Source organism: Notamacropus eugenii, chromosome 1 (assembly GCF_028372415.1).
Source record: "Notamacropus eugenii isolate mMacEug1 chromosome 1, mMacEug1.pri_v2, whole genome shotgun sequence".
Lineage (NCBI taxonomy): Eukaryota > Metazoa > Chordata > Mammalia > Diprotodontia > Macropodidae > Notamacropus > Notamacropus eugenii.
The window spans coordinates 87527145-87551106 of record NC_092872.1 but is presented as its reverse complement, the minus strand read 5'-3'; the positions used below and the strand labels follow the sequence as shown (position 1 = coordinate 87551106).

The 23962-nt window shown below is 36.6% G+C and overlaps 1 protein-coding gene across 4 annotated transcripts in view; it reads left to right on the top strand.

Annotated features, from left to right (window-relative positions):
* Positions 1-23575, top strand: part of USP7 (ubiquitin specific peptidase 7) — a 90069-nt gene extending 66494 nt beyond the window's left edge. For all 4 annotated transcript variants that reach the window (XM_072608811.1, XM_072608790.1, XM_072608798.1 and 1 more), the window contains exons 9-31: positions 1116-1196; positions 1313-1403; positions 1710-1792; positions 2159-2268; positions 4136-4292; positions 5370-5514; positions 6131-6261; positions 7489-7623; positions 9074-9175; positions 9304-9409; positions 11230-11322; positions 11428-11495; positions 11852-11952; positions 12887-13040; positions 14122-14189; positions 14903-15011; positions 15114-15191; positions 17325-17425; positions 20158-20257; positions 21250-21369; positions 21754-21825; positions 22383-22473; positions 22943-23575. In XM_072608811.1, coding sequence (XP_072464912.1) covers positions 1116-1196; positions 1313-1403; positions 1710-1792; positions 2159-2268; positions 4136-4292; positions 5370-5514; positions 6131-6261; positions 7489-7623; positions 9074-9175; positions 9304-9409; positions 11230-11322; positions 11428-11495; positions 11852-11952; positions 12887-13040; positions 14122-14189; positions 14903-15011; positions 15114-15191; positions 17325-17425; positions 20158-20257; positions 21250-21369; positions 21754-21825; positions 22383-22473; positions 22943-23049 — 2403 coding nt within the window. In that variant the 3' untranslated portion in view covers positions 23050-23575. The remainder of the gene's footprint in view (positions 1-1115; positions 1197-1312; positions 1404-1709; positions 1793-2158; positions 2269-4135; positions 4293-5369; positions 5515-6130; positions 6262-7488; positions 7624-9073; positions 9176-9303; positions 9410-11229; positions 11323-11427; positions 11496-11851; positions 11953-12886; positions 13041-14121; positions 14190-14902; positions 15012-15113; positions 15192-17324; positions 17426-20157; positions 20258-21249; positions 21370-21753; positions 21826-22382; positions 22474-22942) is intronic.
* The last annotated feature ends 387 nt before the right edge of the window (positions 23576-23962 follow it).

Here is a 23962-nt window from a genome sequence, read left to right as displayed (position 1 = left end):
AGCATCTTCTAAAGACTGGGAAGTCTCAAGAGGGATAAATCACCTACTAATGCAGCTGAAATAGTTTATATATAAACTAAGGCTGCATTGCAAGATTTAGATTCTTTCAAGAGAAAGTTTTGAATAGCTTCAGAAAGCTAAAATCTGGTCGACTTTTCCTTGATGTGTAGCCACGTCTTTTTGAGGTGGGCTCAATGGTTGGAGGATAAGACACTTTTGGCTACCATAGGGTCGAGTGTCTGGTTTCTTTGAAAAGAATTTGGGGTTAGGATATTAGAAGAGCAACACAATGAGATTCAGGGCAGGACGTTGCCCTTGGAGGCATTTCTATGGTTTGTCTACCAAGTTACTAAGTATGTGAGGGGAGACCTTGAGCCTAATAGAGGAAACCATGTTAAGGAGAATTTGTGCCAGTCGTTTGTCCACTGTCCTACACAGGATTCAATTACCCATTTCTATTTTTAGAATTTTTAACAGAAGTCCACTTGTAGTTTGACAGTGAAAAACTTTGCCCACTCACAGAAGTCTGTAACTGTGCCCCTCAAGGAAATGTTGTCATTATTATGACTATTTTAGAATAATGAGCATCTTAGCTAAATATTTGGTGCTAATTTTTCCTTTTGTTCTCTTACTAATGACATCGTAGCCACCATTATTCCTGTAGCCTCGCTATGTTAGCCTCCATAGTAGCCACAATCAGGTTCTATGTCTCCTTATTTCAAAACCTTTCAACGTCATTGGACTTCAAAGTCAATCTGCTCTCTTTTCTGAGGACTGCTCTGCAGCTGCTTCACCTCTCAAGACGTCATCGTCTTTGCACATGTTGTGATCAGCTTGTTTTATGGTAGAAGGATCTAGAAAACTAAAGAATAAAGAACACTGGATTGGGCTCAGGAGATCTGAGTTCAATCCCAGGTTCTGCTGGTTTTATGTGATTTTTTTTAACCTGAGCCACGGTTTTCTTCTCTGTAAAATGAGGCAGTTTTGATTACTTACTTTCTCAGGTCCTTTCAACTCTTATATACAGTTTGATATGATTATGATATGGTAGGATAATATGACAATATGAGCTATATAATTGTTAAAATTTAAGAAGTTTAAAAATTCTGTTTCAGTTGCTTGATAATGTGGAGAATAAAATGAAAGGAACATGTGTAGAAGGCACCATACCGAAATTATTTAGAGGCAAGATGGTGGTATGTAAAATACGACTAACACTATTTTGAAAAAAATATTTAAATGGTTGCCAATTACTTATAGTAAAGCTACATATAAAGCTAATATGTTGGATTTTGTTTTGTTTGGTTTGCAGTCCTATATTCAGTGCAAAGATGTGGACTATCGATCTGATCGGAGAGAAGATTATTATGATATCCAGCTAAGTATAAAGGGGAAAAAAAATAGTAAGTTACACATACATCATTGTTGGATTAGGTCCCCAGTGATATTTTACATTTGGTTAGATGTATTTATGTTTTATCATCTTTTCTCCAGTGTTGATGTTTATAATGGTATAGTTAGTTACAATTTAATGAAGAGGGTGCCAAGTAAAAAGCATGTTGCTTATGATTTTATTAAAATTTTACTATTCATATTTACTGTTACTCTTGAATTTTGTTGATTCTTGAATCCTTTAAAATTCTTTAAAAGTTGAGTACAATACTTGGAATAACCACGTTTTGGTAAAAATATTTTATATCTTTTCTTAGTATTTGAGTCCTTCATAGATTATGTGGCAGTAGAACAGCTCGATGGTGACAACAAATATGACGCTGGAGAACATGGCTTGCAGGTACTCGGGAATTTTGTAACAGTGTCTCTTAGCTCATTAATAGTGGTATATTTCTGGCATCTACCTTAATTTTTAAATTCATTTCCAGTCAAATTATAATGTTGGTAGAATTCCTTTAATTAGCATTGTCACTTTTTGGCATCCTCAGATCATCCCAGATCCAGATCTTTATGTGGAGCAGAATTTAAACATATGCCTAATTTGATGGTTTTGCGGTTGTCTTGTAAAATAATTGATTGTTATTACGTATTTTTAAAAATGAGACTAGACAGCTGTCATAATAAAAAGCAAATGTCTAATTTAAATGCTTATGCTTTGGTTACTGAGATAATAATAGCTAACTTGTATTTCTTTTTCATTGTTCAGGAAGCTGAAAAAGGTGTGAAATTCCTCACATTGCCCCCAGTGTTACATCTACAACTCATGAGATTTATGTATGACCCGCAGACGGACCAAAACATCAAGATAAATGATAGGTAATATATAGATGATTTTTCAGATCATTACATATGAAAGTTTTCATATATAATTGTTCCCATTCTTTAGAGGTTTAAGAAACTCTTTGATATACATATATGTTGCTTAACCTATAGCTCTAGCTAGTTTACATTACATTTCTATGTAAATGTTGCACTAACACCTGAAATTCAAGATAAACTTCACTGCCCCAATGTTCACAGTCCAGGAAATGTTTTCACTGCATCTTTAGCTATTTTGATCTCCCTCCAATGCTATTAAAAGAAATTTTTTTTTTACTTTTTTCTAAATTTGTCATTCCTCAATACATTGTATCTATTATAGTGTATTAGAAATTCTCAACCATATTACAAAAATAGTCTTATGTAAGTTTCTCAGTTCTTGCAGACTATAGTTTATATTCCTTAAAAATATTGATTGGTTGATAGATATTGAAAATAACATAGTTCAAAGTTGTGCAGCTTCTGCCCAGGCTTATTAGAAATAATGCATTTTGTTAGGATTTGAGGGAAAAGCTACAAATGTAAACATACGCATGTGCCCTGCGAGATCGTGCTCTTCTGCTGTTTATTTAAATGATTATGTAACCATTAAGTGTGTTTTTTAATATCAGCAAAGAGGAAAGATAGGGTCGTGTATGAATATTTAGCGTGAGGATTAAAAAAATTTAGACTTGTAATATATTTTACTTCAAAAACTTCATTCTGCTTCTAAGTTGGTTGACTGTTGATGACTTAAAAAAATTGAGAACTGGGTATCTTTGTTGTTCCTTTCTTTTATGTTTAATATCTAAACAGTGACACAGATGTGGCTTAATTAAAAGTTATACAGGTACATCACTTGATGTTTTTATCAATAGTTGTCAATAAATGATTTCTTGGTCAATCAAATTTTAAATGCCTGAAATGACTCAGACCTAGTAAAGGGATTCTGAGAAGGGTTCTCAAAAGCTGCATTTTCATTTATATTTTTTCCATTACTTCTGGCTCTTATCAGTGTTAACTAAAGCATGGTACACCATTTCTCAAACTGTAATCCCATAGAGCCATGGTGTTATATTCAATATGAGAAAGAGTTCTGTAGAAATCTCAGTGCTAGTGGGTCATTTAATAATCTTCAAGGAAGATCTCTTTTAACATAGCTTTCCCTTTCCTTGCTACTTTGTTTAGTCTGAATCCTTCCCAAGATCCACAGGGATAGGTGTCCACCTGCCTCAGCTATGAAGGCCAAAGGAAAGAGACAAAAAGTGGTCTGATATATTTTTTAAACGGAATAATGATTTTTGGCTAGGGGCATGAAGGAGGGGTTCAGGAGAGGTTTTGTACTCCTAAGCCCTACCTAAATTAGCCCTGGAGGAGCATTCTAAAAGTGGGGAATGGCTGTTCAGTATAACATTATCACCTCTGGTACCTGAAATTCAGTGTAAAGGTTTTCCCAGACATGTCACACACTGATTCATTGCATTGATCTCGAATCCTTTCCCCAAGAAAAGACACAAAACCAATTGGGTTTCAGAAAGGGCATAGTGTTGCTTTAGTCTGCTCTGTGGCCACACAATCTGAGAGGTATTGCAATCCATTCCTAGCATGGACTGTGGAGCAGGAAGAACAAGATGGAATTATTTTGTTTGAAAATTTTTCAGTTTCCAGAAAATCAGCAACACCTCTGTGCACAGTAAGTAGAAAAATTACCATCCAGTGCCCAGTATCAATTATTCTTATGTCATCTGTCTTTGTGTTAACCATGTCATGACTTCCTTCCATTAACATGGCTAATTAAGAATTGTTTTTTAACTAGGGATGAGCACAACTTTCTGAAATCCTTTATACATCTATTAAAGCTTTTTCTATTTTTCTCTCATAATAGGTTTGAGTTTCCTGAACAGTTGCCACTTGATGAGTTTTTACAAAAAACAGATCCCAAGGATCCTGCAAATTATATTCTTCATGCAGTCCTAGTGCATAGTGGAGATAATCATGGTGGACATTATGTGGTTTACCTAAACCCTAGAGGGGATGGCAAAGTAAGTAGCTAAAGTTATTAACATTCAATAAGTCACCCCTTTTAAAAATAAACTTAATAATTCTTAATATACCTGTAATTATTTCATTCTTATGTTAAATTAAAGATTGCCTGTTTTAAAATTTATCGCGGCCTTAAATTTTTATAGCCATCTCTTTTAAAGCATTTAGCAATATTTTGGTCTGGTGAGATTTCCCTGTAGCTATCTTATTAGAACACTATTTGTAGAGAAAGCATATTCGAAACATCATTGGGGAAGCGCCTCTGTGTGGGGAATTCTGTTAAAGTGATGACAGTATTTAACATGTCTAATTTCAAGACACTTTTAATATACAGTTTCTCTTTTGGTCTTCACTCTGCCTAGCATAGGTACGGCAAATTGGATTCCTCTTGATAGATGAAGGAGCTGAGGCTTTAGAGAATTGAATTTAAGTGGCTTTGCCAAGGTCACACGGTATAGATCTCACTCTTCAAACACCTGGTCCGCTGCTCTTTACTTTACATCATGTTGTGGGCATTTGTATAGTAAAACTTCTAGAAGAAAAGTGGCTTAGAAGAACCCAGTACCCCATCTGGAGTTAATATGATTCAGGAGGCAGGAATTGTGGTTTTCATGTATGTTGATATAGCAATCAGTAGAACAGAATTGTTGCCCCCAAAAAAATCATGAAATAAGAATTTTTTGATAATACGTCAAAACTTCATAAAGAACCAGTGACTCCATGTTATATCACATTTATTAAAGATAGAAAAGGTTATTAAAAAGAATTATTGTGTCAGGCACTGTGCTAGGTTCCGAGTTGGGGAAAATGAGGCAAATAGATTAAGTGATTTGCCCAGCATCACAGGACTAATAAGTGAAAGAAACCAAATTTCTGAGTCCAGGTCCAAAAGTATATCTTCTCTGCTCTGCCTAGCTGCCCCTGACTTTGTACCAGGATTATACTAGGCACTGGGCAGGCCGATACAAAGAACCTGACAATCCTTTCACTTACTGAGTTCATTATTTTAATGTTTTAATTTATGTGTCATGTGGTTGGTGTATATTTTGTTTAATCAGTGTCCATTTTGTTTGTAGTGGTGTAAATTTGATGACGATGTTGTGTCAAGGTGTACAAAGGAAGAAGCAATTGAACATAATTATGGAGGGCACGATGATGACTTATCTGTTCGGCATTGTACGAATGCATACATGTTAGTTTATATCAGGGAATCCAAACTGAGTAAGTATATAATTTTTGATTTTTATTGTATACTTCTCTTCCTTAATCATTTAAAATTATTTTCCCACCATCTTAATTTCAGAATATATCTATTATTCTCTACTCAGCATCCTTTTTAATAAAGAAAGGCTGGAGGGAAGATTTAGTTAAAGCAGTCTACGCAGATCATATTATGAAGTTGCATAGATTTCTTTTGTATGCTATCAGCAACTGCCTTAAATGATTTATAATAAACTATTCTCTATTGAGGGAGGGAGGAGAGACAAGTTTTTTTTAAGTTTTGAAAGTACCTTTTAAAAGATTCTTTCATGGTTTTGTAATAATCAATGCACTCTTAAAGGAGAATGGGAAAAGCCCAATTATTTTGTCAGAATATCAAGATACAAAACTATCTTGAGTTCACGGGGAAGGTTAGTCAAATCAGGAATGTGGCTGAAAAATCTTTTCTCATCTTTTATTTTGGGATGAGTTCATGGCACAAAGAGTAATTTTTCAGCCAACAGAGCAATCTACATAATAAATTTGAAAAGTTATTAATCAGATTAGCATAGTAACTTCAGAGGAGTAAAATTGAATCACTTAGACATTATCAACTCAATCCGAGTTCTTTCCACAGGTGAAGTTTTGCAGGCTGTCACTGATCATGATATTCCTCAACAATTGGTAGAGCGCTTACAAGAAGAAAAACGAATAGAGGCCCAAAAGAGGAAGGAGCGGCAGGAAGCCCACCTCTATATGCAAGTGCAGGTCAGCTTCCAAACCAAGGAGGGCACAAAGTCCTTATTTGACTGTTAGATGAGACACAGGTATAAAGCTTGGGGATAAAACATGAATTCCTATAACTTTCAGACTTTAGGAGTAATAAGTGACAAATGAGAAAAAATAATTCGGCGTAGCTGCAAATAATATTTGGAGCCATTTTCCTTGCTTTTCATACTATTTTATAACATTTTTGTCTGTCTAGCATGAGATTAAGAACTATAGAAAATACAAAAGAAGATCACGACATTCACTAATGAAAAACTTGTTGAGCAAGACAGGTGGTTAATGATTCATGCCCATACAAATTATGTGTACTACTTAGATAAATATCCACCTGGAAGATCATAGTGTCTTCCTGTTTATTTTTCCTTCATAAGTCCTTTTCTCCCTTCCCCTGTGTTGAAGGAATGAGCGGTTAATTCTGGCTTTTCTTTTTTTCCACCAATTACTTCTCTCCCTGCTCCTCCTGGCCCTCAGGCTGGTTTTGTTGACAGGATTTCTAACTGTTCTTTCATGTCAAACCATCATCTCCACCTTTTGTGCACTTTGTGCTCCAAATTGGACTCCTGGGTTGAAATGTCCGGGATATCCTGAGCCTCATTTTTTTCCACAGAAGTCAGCTCTTGGGTCTGCCAATCCTTTATCTTAGTACCTTTGTCTTTATGCGCACAGGACTGTTAGCCATTCATGTTTTATAGCAGGCTAGGAAAGGAGAAGAAGCTGGTTCGGGACATTGAAAAAGGAAGCAGACAGTGCACTCAATGTTTATGTTCTACTCGAGGGAGCAAATCAAATTTTTAAACTAAATTTACACTATAGGGAGCATAGGTGGCATTCATCTAGTGCTTTATATTGCTTCTCATTTGATTTTCATAGTATATCTTCTATATGTATATATGAATATGTTATGCAAATGTGAAATTATGTGATATCCTGTCTCTCAGAGAAAAAACGTCACTTTTCTTTATTACTTAAAGGAGTTGATGTTCTTTGAGCTAGAATTTGCAATTTTTGTGGGTAAATGATTTATAATAAAATTCTTTGTCATTTATAGTAACTTTTTATCATGGTTATTTGTATTTAGTCTTTTTTTCCTACCATTTTCTCCTTGAACTAGCTTAGCTGTAAATCATCAGACTGATTTTATTCCTTAAGGTTGTTTGATAGATTTCCTCTTTCTCATCATTTTCCCACATCAATGCGTATTTCCAGATAGTGACCGAGGACCAGTTTTGTGGGCACCAAGGCAATGATATGTATGATGAAGAAAAAGTAAAATACACGGTCTTCAAAGTATTAAAAAACTCCTCCTTAGCTGAGTTTGTCCAGAATCTTTCTCAAACAATGGTAAGTTTGTTTTGTTGAATGATTCTTGTAACGTTCAGTTTTGGTATCCTAGTTCATTGGATCCATTTATTGGGGAAATTCTTCTTAACTGAACTTTTAATGAGAAAATTGTTTTCAGTTTATATCTTATGGGCATGAATTTTTGTATGGAGGTCATGAGGTAAACCGGCAAAACCTTTGTTAGTTCCCTGTTACCCTTGTCATTTAAATGTTAGAAATATTTTCCTGTCAACATTGCTGAAAAATACACGAAAGGTAGGGTTGCCAAGAATGAATGAATAAATGAAATTGTTTAGTATATTGCAAGCATTGTTCCAAAGGTTGGAGGTATAAATACCAAAGGAAAGCAATTCACTGTCTTGGAAGAGCTTACTTTCTTTTTTCAATAAAGATTTTTATTGCTATCTTTTGTTTTTCTATCACCTACATTTACCCTGTGTTTCTCTTCCTGAGAGACCAGTTAATTAAAAGAGGAAGATACCTGTAAACCACTATGTCAGGAGCTTGTGTTCTAATGGAGGACAAAGTATATAGAGGGAAGGGATAGCCAAAGATAGGTAGGTATTTTTAGTTTGGAAAATCAGAAATAAGGATGGCGATTGTAGCCATAGGGAAATCTAGCAGGCAACATCTGAGGAAGGGCTGGCCTGTATTGTCTGAGCAAACTGCTCACTGCCGCAGCCTTCTTGAGATTAGAGGTCTTTGTTTTTCTGATAATCACACTTCCTGACTAGCGCTCTTAGCAAGGTACAGCATTGATTATTGAATGTCACGTTGCCCCTTGTGTGTTGGTGCTCAGAAGACACTTTGATAATTCATAAAGTGAGTAGTCAAGAACTGTTTCCTGGTGGGAAGGGAATGGGAAACAAGACTGCAGTGGGAATAGATTTTTCAGAGAATCAAGAGAATACTTGGTAGCAGACCACAGTAAGGGCCTGTGCATCTCTTCCCTATAACATATTGGGATATTTCGCTAGCCGATGATTATAATAATAGCTGGTAGTGATGGGATTCTACTTTTCGTGGGAAGATCATAGGAGGACCTTTGATTTCATCAAAACGCTCAATGTGGACAATTCTTTGACCTACGTAGATAGTAGCATCCTCAGTGACTTGAGTCTTAGAGTTGCTTTCAGGCACCAAGCATTTTATGCGATTTGGTAGTGGTCACACAGCACTGTGCAGGCAGCCTTTGAGCCCAGGTCTTCCTGCCTTTAGGGTGAGCTTTATTTTTGTACTATTCAGCGTCACATGATTCTTTCATTTATAGTGTCCCATTTGGGCCTCATAGAAAACCTGTGAGGCATCTAAAATTAAGGATTTTAAGTTATCTGCTCAGAATCTCAAAATCTCAATTAGATTTTGAACCCAGATCTTTTCAAGTCCCAAGTCCAGTGTTCTGTCCCTTATGATACCTTCTTTATCAGCATTTCATGTTTTGTCTGTTTAGGGATTTCCACAGGATCAGATCCGATTGTGGCCCATGCAGGCAAGAAGCAACGGAACGAAGAGACCTGCGATGCTAGATAATGAAGCCGATGGCAACAAAACCGTAAGTCTTATCTGTGTTTTTATCTGTGCCTCTTCTGTTGTCCAGCAGGGGGAGCTCTAGAACATGGGATCACATCTTCATTTTAGGAGTGCACCTTCAGTGTCTGTCTCTGTGTTTCTTCCAAACAGATGATTGAGCTCAGTGACAATGAGAATCCGTGGACGATATTCCTTGAAACAGTAGATCCTGAAATGGCTGCTAGTGGGGCGACGTTACCAAAGTTTGATAAAGATCGTGAGTGCTATCAGGGCCGTTGTGCTCCCTGATCTGTTTTCCTTTAGTTTCTGTAAACACTTGTAAATAGTATTTAGGGAAAGAAAGGGACTGACTGTTCTGGGGCTATGTGACCCGTGTGATTAAGCAGAAAAGAGGAAATTGGAGCTGCTTCTATGAACTCAGAGATGAGACTTTATTCTTACAACACAATATATTAAAGTGAACCAAGGACATATGTGTTTAAAGTCCCTCTTTGTATCATACATGTTTAGGATGCGTTGGTATTTTAGTTTTTTGTATATTGTTGAACATAGTTTAGAATACATAAAATCAGAATTCAAGTCAAAGAGGCATTCATCATCTAGCACATGCTTAGTAAGAGACCATACTTCTAGTGATAAACTTATTATCAGTATGATATAGCTAGGCTAGTTATAGATGACGTAGATGCCATATATGGTCTTTGACAGTAGATGGTCTTCAAGTGATATATTCTTTGTCCGTGACAGTCTGTGACATAGAAAAGTAAAAATGGTCCTATGGAGGCCTATGATGGACTTGACAAGATCTTCCAAACCAAATTTCCTACTTTAATACCTGCTAACGTAGCTTAGTTCATAAGCATTTATTTGTTAGACACTTTGTACAAGGCAGTATGTTAAGTAAGACCCGGAGAAAGAAAGGCAAATCCCAAAGCCAAAATTTACCTCTCCACAAGAAGTGTGTATTTTAATGGGGTAGACATATAATAATAACTTGGTACTTGCAAGATAGAGAGTAGATGGAGGTAATTTAACAGTGGAAGGCATTAATTAGCAGCTGAGAGGCAGGGAGATATCAGGAAAGGCATGTTGCAGAACGTAGGATTTTAGCAGAGTCTTAAAAGGAATCCAGGCAAATTAAGAAGCAGAGGTAAGGGGTGAGGTGGGGTAGAGGAGGAGAAAGCCAGCGTAAAGGCGGAGATGGGAGATGGAGAATCATGTTTGACAGACTAGGAGTAGACCTTTCTAACTGGATCCCACGTGAAGGGCTGTAAAAACTCTGGAGAGGCAGAAGGAGTCACACTGAATTCTTTAATTTGTTCGGCTATATGATAAATAATATTTCTTGCCAACGAAGTGAAAAAATCAGCATAACTGATCAATACATTGAAAATATATTCAATTACCTTTGTGGGTCTCCTGTCTTTATAACTGTGCAACGTTCCCTTCCTTGTGGGGGCAGGAAGGTTGTTCTTTCCATTTACATAGTTGTGATGGTTGTGTATGTTTTGGACCCTCCTCGTTCACTCCTCAGTCCATGTACATCTGGTCATGCTTCTCTGTAGTGATCGTGTTTGTTATTTCAGTGTAAAGTAATTGTAGATTCACAGGATAACATGGACAGGAATGGCTTAGTTTGAGAAGACAGAGGGAATATTTACATTGATGAGTTCCCAAGACACATTATACAAATATTTAAGTGGCCCCACTGTCTTACAGAACATCAGGCCTAGTCTTTTTTGTAGCACCTGCTAAAGCCTGCGCTGTGTTGGCTTAGAGACCTTAGGGCCCCTCCCTGCCTTTGTGAGGTTTGTCTGTTACCACATTGACTGCCCCAGGCCACACGGCTCAAAGAATAACTGTGTTTGATTCTAGACTAATGTTCTTTCAACACTTTTACTCCAGTGTCATTATATCATAATAAACTGCAGATGTTTTTTAGCTTCTTAATAATGCTAATCAAATTTAAATGTGAAACAATAAACTTATTTTTGAACTTAATGTTTTTAGTGTTTAATATGGAATATGTGTGTATGTGTTAGGTCTTTATGCAAAAATCTGCTTATCAATTTGCAGATGATGTAATGTTGTTCCTGAAGATGTATGATCCAAAAACACGAAGTTTGAATTACTGTGGACATATCTATACACCTATATCCTGTAAAATTCGTAAGTCTTTGCGTAAGCTTTTCTCTTGCAATCTAGAATTTTGGTTCTTAAAATTTCATTACATTGCAGTATGACATGTTATGCATATTTCCTTTTCTTTGTTAGGTGACTTGCTCCCAGTTATGTGTGAAAGAGCAGGATTTTCCCAAGAAACTAACCTTATCCTCTATGAGGTTTGGATTGTTTACCTTTTCTACAGTAACATTCTATGCTCTGTTTAACGGTAGTTCTGAGTTTCATTTGTTCAGTACGGTCGGTGTTAAATTGTGTAAAGTAGTGACAATCTCAGACTTGCATCATAGCCAGATTGTGATGTAAAGAAGATAAATACGGCATCACACTGACGTTACGGCTAGTTTGTGATTGAGCATGTTGTTAAGAGTCCTTATACTGCACATCTTAAGTGTACGTTTGAGAAGATTCTTTACTGCCAAAGGTGAATGCCATGCATGGTTGGATTGCGGCTTTCTTCAGTCTTAAAAAAATAGAAGATGCTTTGTTTTTGTTTTTATATTATCTTTTATTATAGGAAGTTAAACCGAATTTAACAGAGAGAATTCAGGATTATGATGTGTCTCTTGATAAAGCACTCGATGAACTAATGGATGGTGACATCATAGTGTTTCAGAGGTATGTATTTTTAAAGGGTTTAATTATGATCAAGTTGAACTGATTGTTAAACTTTTTCTTATTGAATAGTAGGAACTTGTCATATGAAATTAAAATCTGACCTTATGCCTTTTATCTAAATTTAAATAAACTTAAAACCAGACACAATTAACTTTGGAAAGAGCAGTCCGTGAACCCAGTGAGGTCCTGGCTCTGCTGCGTCGTAGCCTTGGGAAAGGCACTTCTCCTTCCTGGGCCTCCTCTCTCAAATGAGCACATACCACCCGAAGGCCTTCAAGGTCCTTTCTAGTGATCGTCTGTAATCCTACAAGTATTAAGTGAGGAATTCTAATATTTCTCTAGCTATCTGATTTTTTTTTCAAATTAACCTTACCTAACATTTTACCAAACAGATTAAAGCTGAATTGTAGATGTCAGGTGGAGAATTTTCTTTTGTAGTCTGTGTGCTATGTTAATGGCAAGGTTATATTGGGATTTACAATCAGTATTTCTATACTTTGTCATGGACATAGTAGTTACAATGAATTGTGTCTTAAATATGGCCTAATACTAAGTCATTGCCTTCCTTGATCCCCTGAGAACAACCAGATTTGGCATAGCAGATTGGAACCAGTCTTATTTTCAAGATTATGCAAATAAACTTTCTAAGTGTCATTCAGAAACTAGCATGTTGTGAGGCTAATAAACCTATTAGTGTGCCTCAGAGGTGGATTTATCTTGCCCCAGACCATTTTAAAATACCAGCTTTTGTAGTCTTCTAAGCCACAAAACAACATTAAAATGTCAATAATGATGTAGATTTTTTATTGTAGAAGTTTCCATCATATTAATTTGTTCATTGAAAACATCTCTTAAAAATATTGATGCAATTTGTATTAAAATTTCTTTTATCATGTATTTTTATGTAGCCAATAACTTAGGTTTTTGTTTCCAGAGATGACCCAGAAAATGATAACAGTGAACTACCAACTGCAAAGGAGTATTTCAGAGACCTGTATCACCGAGTGGATGTCATTTTCTGTGACAAAACTATTCCTAATGATCCTGGGTTTGTTGTTACTTTGTCAAATAGGATGAATTATTTTCAGGTATGTGTTGCAAATTGCAATTTTTGTTTCTCAAGCTATAGAAAAAAGTGTTTTTCCTTCAGTCTACTTAAAAGAACTTCTCTAGTAAATAGTCTGCAGGAAATTGTTTGGACTCTCAGTTTCAAACTTGGATCATTTATCATTGTAGGTCACACCAAAACACATAAATACACTTTACATGACATGGTGTACTTTTTTACTTTCCACTCTTTTCCTTTCTTAATGATTTGGAATGTTTCCAAAGAAATGAGATGGATGCCTTGTTCCCCTTCCCATTATCCCCGACAAAGTATACGCTTTTGTTACTTATACTTACCACACTCTTCATACTTTTTTAACCCAAAACTCACCCTTGACAAGAGGAAGTTTAGCACGGTGGCAGGGGAGCGGACAGGGTGTATGTTATGTATGTTGTGTGTGTGTGTGTGTGTTGTGCCATCACAAAATGTGTAAAAATTAATCTTGGCTGTTGGGGTGCAGGTGATTTCAAAAAATCAGATTTGTTTCTACCAACCTAGCTTTGTCGTTTTACCACTAGATAGTAGAAAATGGATTGGGAGCATTCTTACATATACCAATTAAAACGTACTCCATTTTAAAACTGTTGTCCTTCTTAGACACTTCTCTGGAACATAAATTCCAGTGAATTGTGTGTAAATTATTTTCCTCATTTTTCTGCAGTCTTAGTATGTTAGGATTGAATTACTGATAACGGTGATTGGGGAAACTGAGCAGTATTAAAAGTAAATATTCAATATGCAGGTATTGGACTCCTTTGGTGTAAACTAAAATATTGGGATAAAAATTTCTTCTTGGATGAACCAGCGTTATTTCAATACGTTGAGGGTTTTTTCTTGGTCTTCACATTCTTCTAAATAGCATAGATCATCTCCCATCTTGATGAACCCCTGACAAAGCTAAGAACACTCTTTGCTGGGTCATATTCTGTCCATATCCCTGTGCTTTTCAGTATTTACCAAGAGAACTGGGAATGTGTTGATAGCTTATAATTATATTTAAGTTTTCTATTTTGATCTAGTTTGGGTCCTACTTTGTCATCATCACCATTTCCTTTTCTTAGGTTGCAAAGACAGTTGCACAGAGGCTAAATACAGATCCAATGCTCCTACAGTTTTTCAAGTCCCAAGGGTAAGATGTATTTATAGAAATCTGTGTTATTCAGCCTGACATTTCCATGCGCTTTCTCTGATATAGTGAAACCTTTTTAAAAATAAGTGAGAGCCTTTTTTTTTTTTTTCCAATTTCCCCATACCAAGCAACTCCTCCTCCAGTTGGCATTCCATTGCTTCCTGTTACTGTGGTGGGTTGGCCCAAGGAAAGAGTAGGAGGTTTTGTATTTTAATATTTTGCAGTCACTGATTTGAAAAACTGAAGGGTGACTGGTTGCAGAGTGTGTGTTAGCTGGAAGATGGTGATCATGTGAAACTGGTTGAATGGGAAGAAAAGAGCTTTTTCAGGCAATTAGCCTGAAATGTAAAGGAGTAAGTCAAAGTATAATTTTTAAGGATGCTTATTTTATTTGCAGTCTCAGTTTTATGATTTCAGAATATTAAACTTTTAAAGAGAAACTTCAGCATACGTTCATATGTAAATATTAAGTTTGGTAGTAGTGTTTGTTTGCCATGATGCAAGATTTTTTTCACCTATGATTATTTAAGGGAAAAAAAGATAACCTCATAATCTGTCGGTCTAGGCCATTCTACCCTCACTTCCAAGTGCTTGATCCTGAGTTCCATACCTAGGGTTGAAAGGACAGTGACTTGTTTCTCTGTGTGCAGCCAGATGTTTAGACTCTAGGTATAAATAAACAAATTATATTTATATACTCTTTTCTTGTATAGTTATAGGGATGGCCCAGGTAATCCTCTTAGACATAATTATGAAGGTACTTTAAGAGATCTCCTGCAGTTCTTTAAACCCAGACAACCCAAGAAACTTTACTACCAGCAGGTAGGAAGCCAAATCATTTCTAAGTGAAGTGGCAATCATCACAGAAAGGGCGGGAGGAAAGTGCACGTGTGTATATGTTTAAACTATGTTTGTTTTTCCTAGCTGAAAATGAAAATAACAGATTTTGAAAATCGGAGGAGTTTTAAATGTATTTGGCTGAACAGTCAATTTAGGGAAGAGGTAAGCAAAGTAAAATGTATACTATGAGCTAATTGTAAGCTTCCTCAGCAAAGTTTGGTTGTTGTTCAGTAAAGTCAAATCATTTAAGACCCCAGGCCAGATTAAGGCACTTGCCAAGGGTCACACAGCTCCTTTAAGTGTTTCAGGCTGGATTTGAATTTAGGTCTCCCTGAGTTCAAATCTGCCCTCAGACATTTACTAGCTGTGTGACCCTGGGCAAGTCACTTCACCCTGTTTCCTCATCTGTAAGATGAGCTAGAGAAAGAAATGACTAATTACTCCAGGATCTTTGCCAAGAAAATCCCCATATGGGATCACAAAGAGACATACATGACTGAAACCCCAAATGAGTTTAGAGCCCCACACTCTAACCACTGAGCCACCTTAATTGCTTGCCTCACAGGCAAACAGAGGTTAAGATTTAAATTCAGGTCTTCCTGACTCGAGGCCCAATTCTCTATTCATTGAGCCATCTTACTGCCTCTAACAAAGTTTGGTATGATTCAAAATGAAAATACTCACATATATATTTTCCACTTTCCCTTTCAAGCTTTCAATGGAAAAAAAAAAAGCCCAATGTATTTTAGCAAGTGACATATTTTAATCTTTTTCTGGAGGGCTCAGGATTTAAAAAATATTTGATAGAACATTGGCCATAGCAGGTAAAAATCCTCCTGAAGATGTTTTCTAGGTTAAAAAAATTTTTTTATTCATGTTACTACTAAGGTATTATACACTTTTTCCAAGTATAATTCTCCCCTCCCCGCCCAAAAAAAAATCTGTACTTGATCTTTTCCTGTGCACTGAGAAAATAGTTTCTCACATTCAGGAACAAATCCCTCTAGACAATACTACCATTTTCACAGTATGTATACAAAGAATAAGGTGTATGGGTTCCTTTTTACTTGTAATTGTGGAGAATTTGGTGAATATTCTCCTTCTGCCTGGGCCTCAAGATTAGACGCAGAATTGATACTGGCTGTCACAGTATCTGGAATAAAAACAAGCTCCACACTGCCCTGGTTTGCTAGTCACGTTACAGTTGTAGCATTTTATGAGCCTATTTCAAAGTAAATACAGTTGTAGTAAACTTGAAAATGTATCATTTATTATCTGAAGAAACCATATTTATGTAGTTGGAATCATTGATGAGCAAACCGTTAGATATGTGACAAGTTTTCTGTATCTTTCCACTTAAACTTCCCTGTGGAACTTGGCTTCTGAGTTGGCCTGAAGGTTTATGGAAATTGCACATTGCACGCTCTTATACTAAGAGATTTTAAATTATTCTGCCACGTTTGTAGTCTCAGATTGGTTTAATATGTTGCACATCTTCTCTTGTTTTAAAATAGCAGCGTTTGTCATTTGAATTTTACTAGAAGTATTTCAGTTGGATATGCAGATGAGAAATAAATGGTAAATAGAAGACAACTTGAGGTGAAAGATTTTTATCTTACCATATACACCTTAGGAAAATGTGAAAAGTGTGTTTATTATTGCTCATTGAAGCATTGTAAAACTTTCTGTTTAGAATAAGAACTTTTATTCTCCACAGACATTTTCAGGACATCATTATGTCAGACATTTCTGAAGGTGACACTTAGAAATAAAGCTACTCATTAGCCCTTTGGAGTGTTTTTTCCATGCCTTGTGTCAGGCCCCATTAGATGATTATTGTAGGAACCTTATACTGGGAAAATTCTTTTTTGTTGATGTAGGGTCCTCACTCAGATAGTCTTTGATTCTAGATAGTCACACCTCTTGTTTACTGCTTTCTAAGAGATACGTACGGTGTACCTCACAAGATTGCTGTGAAAGAAATGCTTTTGTAAAATGTTTATTACTGTCTGTAGATTATAAAGGCTCATACATCTAAATAGCCAGTGTCTTGAATTTCTGGGAAAGAGGAAGGGGAGGATCATCTACAGATGAGTTTCTGTAGTTAGGTTGGAAATTTTAGGCCACACCTCTACTCCAGGATTTTCCACCTTGCATATGATCTGCCACAGCTCGCTTTCTTTTTGCATCACCCTTGAGAACTTGGCCATTTCCACATGAAGGTGAGACATTAGGAGACTTGGATGAAAAAGCCATTTTCCTAAACAGTATGTGTTTAATTATTTTGCTATTTAGGAAATAACACTATATCCAGACAAACATGGGTGTGTCCGGGACCTGTTAGAAGAATGTAAAAAGGCTGTAGAACTTTGTGAGAAAGCATCAGGGAAACTTAGGTAAGTAAACATTTCCAGAAAGTAGTGATGGAAAGTGCAAAAAGTAAGACAATACAAAGTCTTGCTGTTCAGTTATATTCATCTAAACATTAAGGAGGCACCATATTCACCACTGGGGGTGCAAAAAGATCCCTCTCTCCAAAAGGAAGATTCAGCCAAAGACAGAAGGGGTCAAATAGGAGGAGAACCCAGAGAATAAGAACCTAGAGAGGAGAGTGATCAGCAGTGTCAAAGGCTACCAAGAGGTAAAAGAGCATGAGGGTTTACAAAAGACCAAGAGATGATGAGTCATTTTGAGAGCAGCTTTGGTGGGATGAGAAGATCAGAAGTCAGATTGTAAGGAATGGAGAAGGGAATGAAAGGAAATGGAGGCACATTTCTTCTCTCTATTGTAGATGGCCTTCTTTAGGAGACATTTAAGATGAGGATTCGTGGGAAGGGGGAGTCAAGGATCAAGGAAGGTTTTTTCAGGATAGAGGAAACTGAAAATGAAAAACTAGACGATTGGGGGTTACAAAGGGGCCAGTCTGTTGAAATGGGATCTCTGGAACAAGTAGAGGTTAGCCTTGGTAAGCAGTGAGGCCACTTCATCAAGGAGAAATTTGACAAGATACGTCTGATGATAGAACATGAGGAAGAAGGGTGGAGGATGTTCACAGCAAGTGGCCTCAGGTTTTTCTGTAAATTAGGAGGCAAAGTTCACCTGAGACAGTGGGGAGAGATGGAGCCCCAGGAGCTGAAGAAGATAAGAAAGGTTTTAAAGAGTGGAATAGGGAGTTGATATGGGGAATAGGATCACCTAGCTACAGTGGAAGGCCCCACTGAGATTGTATAACAACCTGTCATGGACCTAGTCAGAATCGCTGTGTTTTATGCCTGTATTCTGGAGCAGGCACACAGGTAGCAGATAGTGGGAATGATCCAAGGTTGAAGCTTGGCTAATGATAAGGAGGATGGGAATTGAAGAGATGAAGACAGTGCAGAACTTAATTGGTTCACCAAGTAATCAGTGTGGTGAGAAGAGGAAAGAGTTCCTAGTACAGAGTAGAGAGCCTTGGAGAATTTGGGGTCAAGGGATTAGAGGTTACATAGTAAGGACAAAGAGTAGGCAGACAGAAAGCTGCCAGCCAATAGATTATGGTCAGAAAATGGTAATTGAGAGTTCTGGGAAATGGTGGTTGTACCTTTATAGGTGATTATAAGATCAAGGGTATGACCGTCTTTGTATGGAGCTGAGGTTGGGTGGAAGGTCCTTGGAGATGAGTAGGGTAGGTTAAGGAACTGCCAGGTTGGGGTGGCAGAGTCAATATGTATGTTGGAAGTCCCCTAGCATGAGGGCAGAGTTGGAGAGAACGGAAAAATTGTGAACCGTGTATTGAAGTCACCGAGGGAGGAAGGGGAATGACCTGAGTGTGCAGAGACAACAGGTTCTAAGGTTTTGATTGGGTAGTAGATGTGTATAGCATGAACTTCAAATGAAGAGAAATTACTCAGTGATGGAAGTATGGGAAGAACTTGCAGGTGGCAAAGGGGTCACAAGAAGTATTTCAGCTTCTTCCTTGACTGATGCGATGTGGAGAATGAATGAAGCCATATCAAGCCAGTACCAGAAAGGAGAGGCTGTCATCAGAGGGAAGCTAGGTTTTAGTAAGAACTAGTAGGGAGAAAATGTGGGAAGGAAAAGATACAAGATGAAAGAGGGGAAATTTGTTGCCTATGGAATAGGCAGAGGGCGCAATGGAAGGTTGGGTGAAATTAGGTTGAACCTTTGGTTAGGAGAGTAGATGGGGCTGGGAATGAAGAATTAAGTGGGTTGAGGTATGGAAATGGGAGTTTGGCTGATGAGCCACAGGATGTGAAGGGTATGACCAGGTGTGAGAATGTGTGATACTTCTCCCCCCTTAAAGGACCAGTATAGCATGAGTTAGGAAGTATGAAGGCAAAGGAGGGAGGGTCATTCTCTATAGTGTGCTAGTTACAAATGAAAGCAACAAATCTTTTTTAGCAACAAGTTTAGTTTATCAACAAACAATTAAATTATTTAGAATTTGAATTTAATTCCCCTCTTCTATCTTTGCCCAACATTTAGTTAGTGTTAATTACTGTAGCCAAAATCAGTAAGGCAGAGAGAGGTAGAGGCAACTGAATGAATGAAAAACCCTTGAAACATTAAATTTATTTGGAAATCATCAAATCTTATTTATTACACTTGCTAAGAAAAGACTGTTTAGGCCATTTATAAGGGGTCATATTCAGCCTAAATCATCAGTTAAGATGATAAATAATTGTCTGACTTCTAAGATTTGTTTTAATAGTAGTGTTCTAATATATAGTTTCAGTGTTAATGACCATTTGTTCTTAAAATATGGGGGAAGCCTTTCAATTCAGGTGTAATTTTTTTTAAATGAGTTATTTGTCCATATATAGTTTTAAAGTTTTAGTGTTCATTTCATCATCCCATTTTCCTCTCATACATTAATTTCTTGTAATTTTTTTCCAGTTAGCATCTATTTTTCCTCTCCCCACCTCCCTTCACCTTTAAGAAGGAAAAACCTCCTTTGACATTACAAAAAAATTGTTAACGTGATTAAGTGATGTATCTCATAAAATGAATCCACATGGGCAAATTTAGAATAGAAAAGTTCAGAAAGTTGTACAATTTAATCCAAGCAAGTCATTTTTGTAAAATAATTTTTTCCTTTAATTGTTTCTACTCATTTCCTATTTTTAAGGCTGCTAGAAATTGTAAGCTACAAAATTATTGGTGTCCATCAGGAAGATGAATTGTTAGAATGTTTATCACCTGCAACAAGTCGAACGTTTCGAATAGAGGTTAGTAAATCATAAGATTTAGAACTGAAAGAAATTATGAAAGATAATCTTGTTCCTTTGTAAGAAAGTTGGCTGTTTAGCTGTTCATGAAAAAAGTTAAATTTTGTATAGAACTGGCAGTTATTAATTAGATTGTACAACTGGCTCCTAAGTCTTTTCCTTTAAAATACTTTTTAAATGTTAAAACTTTCAATGGAACATGATAGCTCACTGATTTATGCAGAGTGGATTCTAGAGGGTTCAGCAAATAGAAGACTAGCAAGTTTTTGTTTTGGCAAAAATGTTTCAGAGGTCTCTATCCCTTGCCATGATTCTGGTTCTTCTGGTTACTTCCAGGAGAAAGCCTTCATTAGGTACTAACTTCATAGCTTCTTCATGTTACTCATATCCTGCCTGACAGAAGGGTAATGGACTCAGTCACTTGTTGAATAAATTTTTAAGTGCTTATTATGTACTTTGTTCTGATTTGTTGGGGATACAAGAAAGCCCCTGCTCTCAAGGAGCTCACAGTCTTCGTGGGAAAATAAACTGTATACAGGATAAATTGTAGGTAATCAGTAGAAGGAAAGCACTGTAAGAGGAATCAAGAAAGAATTCTTCCAGAGGATTGGTTTTAAGCTGATACTTTTAAGAAGCCAAGAAATGTAGATTAGAGTATTTCAGGCATGGGAGACTGATCACAATTTTTAGGGCTTTCAGAGTTGTGTTCTGCTCACTTCACTGCATTGTTTCATACAAGCATTCTCTAGTTTCTCTGAAGTCATAGTTAATAAATATATTATATTAGAATGATGCTTTCATGTTAAATCATTTTAATTTTGGTTGTCAATATATCCTTTTAAAAAAACTAATGCAGCTTAGAAATAACTTACTTAAGAACAAAAAAACTTGGGATTTATTAGTGTCTGTGTATTAATTGTAAGTCTACCTATTTCTGTCTCTGAATTGTTTATCAGAACTGCTCATGATCAGAATATTTAATTTGACCACAGGAAATACCCTTGGACCAGGTAGATATAGACAAAGACAACGAGATGCTCATCACGGTGGCGCATTTCCACAAAGAGGTCTTTGGGACTTTTGGCATACCGTTTTTGCTCAGGATACACCAGGTGAGTCATTTTATAAAACTGATTACCAAGCTAGTCATTTGTAATACATTTATTTACTGATTTGCTTTTGTTTTAAAAAATTGCGTAACTGTTGGTCAATTTAAAAACAAGTGGGGGCAGTTTGTGTCATTTTCTTCCTACTCTGTGGATTTAGTGAGGGCTTCAACCTGCTTATGTCATTTTGAATTTTCTCGGGACACCAGATCTGAGGCTCTGTATTTTTCATGTATTTTTGTTTGATGTGAATTGCCAGTTATTTTGCTTTTAGATTTTTAAATAGATATCATGTATGTGGCTCATTTGGAAAGAGTTATTTTAAAGTTTCAACTGGAATTTTCTATTTTTTAAATATCACTGATTAAATATTTCTTTAATCCTTCATAGGGTGAACATTTCAGAGAAGTGATGAAACGAATTCAGGCAATGCTAGATATCCAGGAAAAAGAGTTTGAGAAGGTAAGACTTTGCCTTAGACCTGCTGGAGGAGGTAAATCATTTTTGTATAGACCTGTAAGTGATATACAATTGTTAAACAAAGGTAATATAAAGGTTTGCTTCTCAATAATAATGTAAATGCTGCTTTCTTTAGCACAACTAATCACACTTTTCCTTTAACACTGGTGTTCCTTTTAGTGTGAACGAGGGGTTCCCTGATAAAATGTGTGTGTTGATAAGCCATAGTCTAAGATGGGAGAGATTATCCATCCCCAGTCTGTCACTGTCAGGAGCCATGCCCCCAGGCCCCTATCTCACCAGCTTCGCAGCTCTGTCTTCCCACGTATTTATCCTTACGTTAGTTACCCCCACAAAAATAACACTGTACCTCTCATGGTTTGTTTTCATTGTTACCGATGGATATTTTACATCTCTGTACATGAGGAGCTCCTGTAGACTGCTCTGAGATGACTGGTTCTACTGATAAAATTAATCTCCCCAGCAGTGTCACATTTTGCCTCTATTCAGACTTGAAAAGATTTTTGTTTTATTTTTTTTGTGCTTTTTTTATTTTTAAGTTTAAGTTTGCCATTGTAATGATGGGTCGACACCAGTACATAAATGAAGATGAATATGAAGTCAATTTGAAAGATTTTGAGGCTCAGCCGGGTGAGTGCCTTGACATTTAGTTTTAGACCATTATTCTTTATCAGCTGCAAGTCAAAGCAACTTAGGCAGTAAAAATAAACCTTTTAAATTTACTACTACTTAAATGAAGTTTCTAAGAAATACCTTATTTTAGTGTGCCACTAGCCAAGTAAATGGTGAGCCATTTTTCCTTAGACTGCCCTGTGTATCAATGTCCAAAAGAAAGGGAGAAGAATGTGGTTAACATCACAACCTTTAAGTATGTGCCTAGCATTATTCACTGCAACATTGACCAATAAGAAACAGTTGAATTAGAACTTGTATATACCGAGAAGGGGGGGGGGGGGGGGAGGGAGAGTATGGGCATGTACGTACATATGCACACACTATCCTTTGGACTTAAAAGCCATGGCAACTCTCACCATTCTGTTCAAGTGTAGACTAACAGTTCTAAAAGTTGTTTTATTTTCCTTTTCTTTTTTCCTCCTAGGTAACATGTCTCATCCCAGACCTTGGCTGGGGCTTGACCATTTCAATAAAGCCCCAAAGAGAAGTCGCTACACTTACCTTGAAAAGGCTATTAAAATTCATAACTGACTTACTTAACCAGTTTGTTCAAGGCAAGGGACAATACGTGTGTGTGTGCACCTTTTTAACAACGGTAGAACTTTGGTACACGTGCACTATATCTGAAGTCTTCAGCAAGAGGATTTGCTGCTGATGTTAATTTTATTTTGTTGAGGCTGTCCAGTTTGGCTTCTCTGTATCTATTGACTGCCCTTTTTGAGCAAAATGAAGGTGTTTTTATAAAGCTTGGATGCCAATGAGAGTTATTTTATGGTAAACATAATACAAGGCAATTGTCAGCATAATGGGGGAAAGAGTTTAGTAGGACAATTGATATTGGCGAAAAATTTGTCTGTAGTATGTTTATAGATGGCGTAAGCTGACTGGCTGCCCTTCCTGGTATGGTTTCCTTCACCAACCCTGCAGCGAGTAAGTCTTATGTTTAGACTCACAACTGATTTATTTCCTTCAGTTATACTTTAAATGACCTTTTGTGCATTTGTAAATGCAAAAGAAAGAGAACTCACAACATCAATAAATAGAAATCTCTACTTCATTGTGTATATTGTTGGCACTTATTCGGGATTTATGTCTCCTCCAGTTGCATAGGATGTTTTTAATAAACTAGTTTTGATTTATTTAGTTCAGCCACTACTTTGCTGCCCATTTGCAGAGTGGGTGCACTGAATAAAACCCTAAAAGACATTTTTGGGTCTTTTTAATAAATTAAAAACACTGTTAAATACAATTAAGGTTTACTATGCTGCCTATTGGCAAATTTAATGACATCCGAAGTTGGCAAAAGCAGATTGAAAGGGTTATAAATATAGTTTCATTGAAATGGGAACAGAGGGAAGAAACAAGGAAAATAGCCTTTTAGCACAGAGGGCATGCGCACTAGTGTTCAGTAAGCTGTTGACTTTGTAAAAAAAAAAAAAAAAAA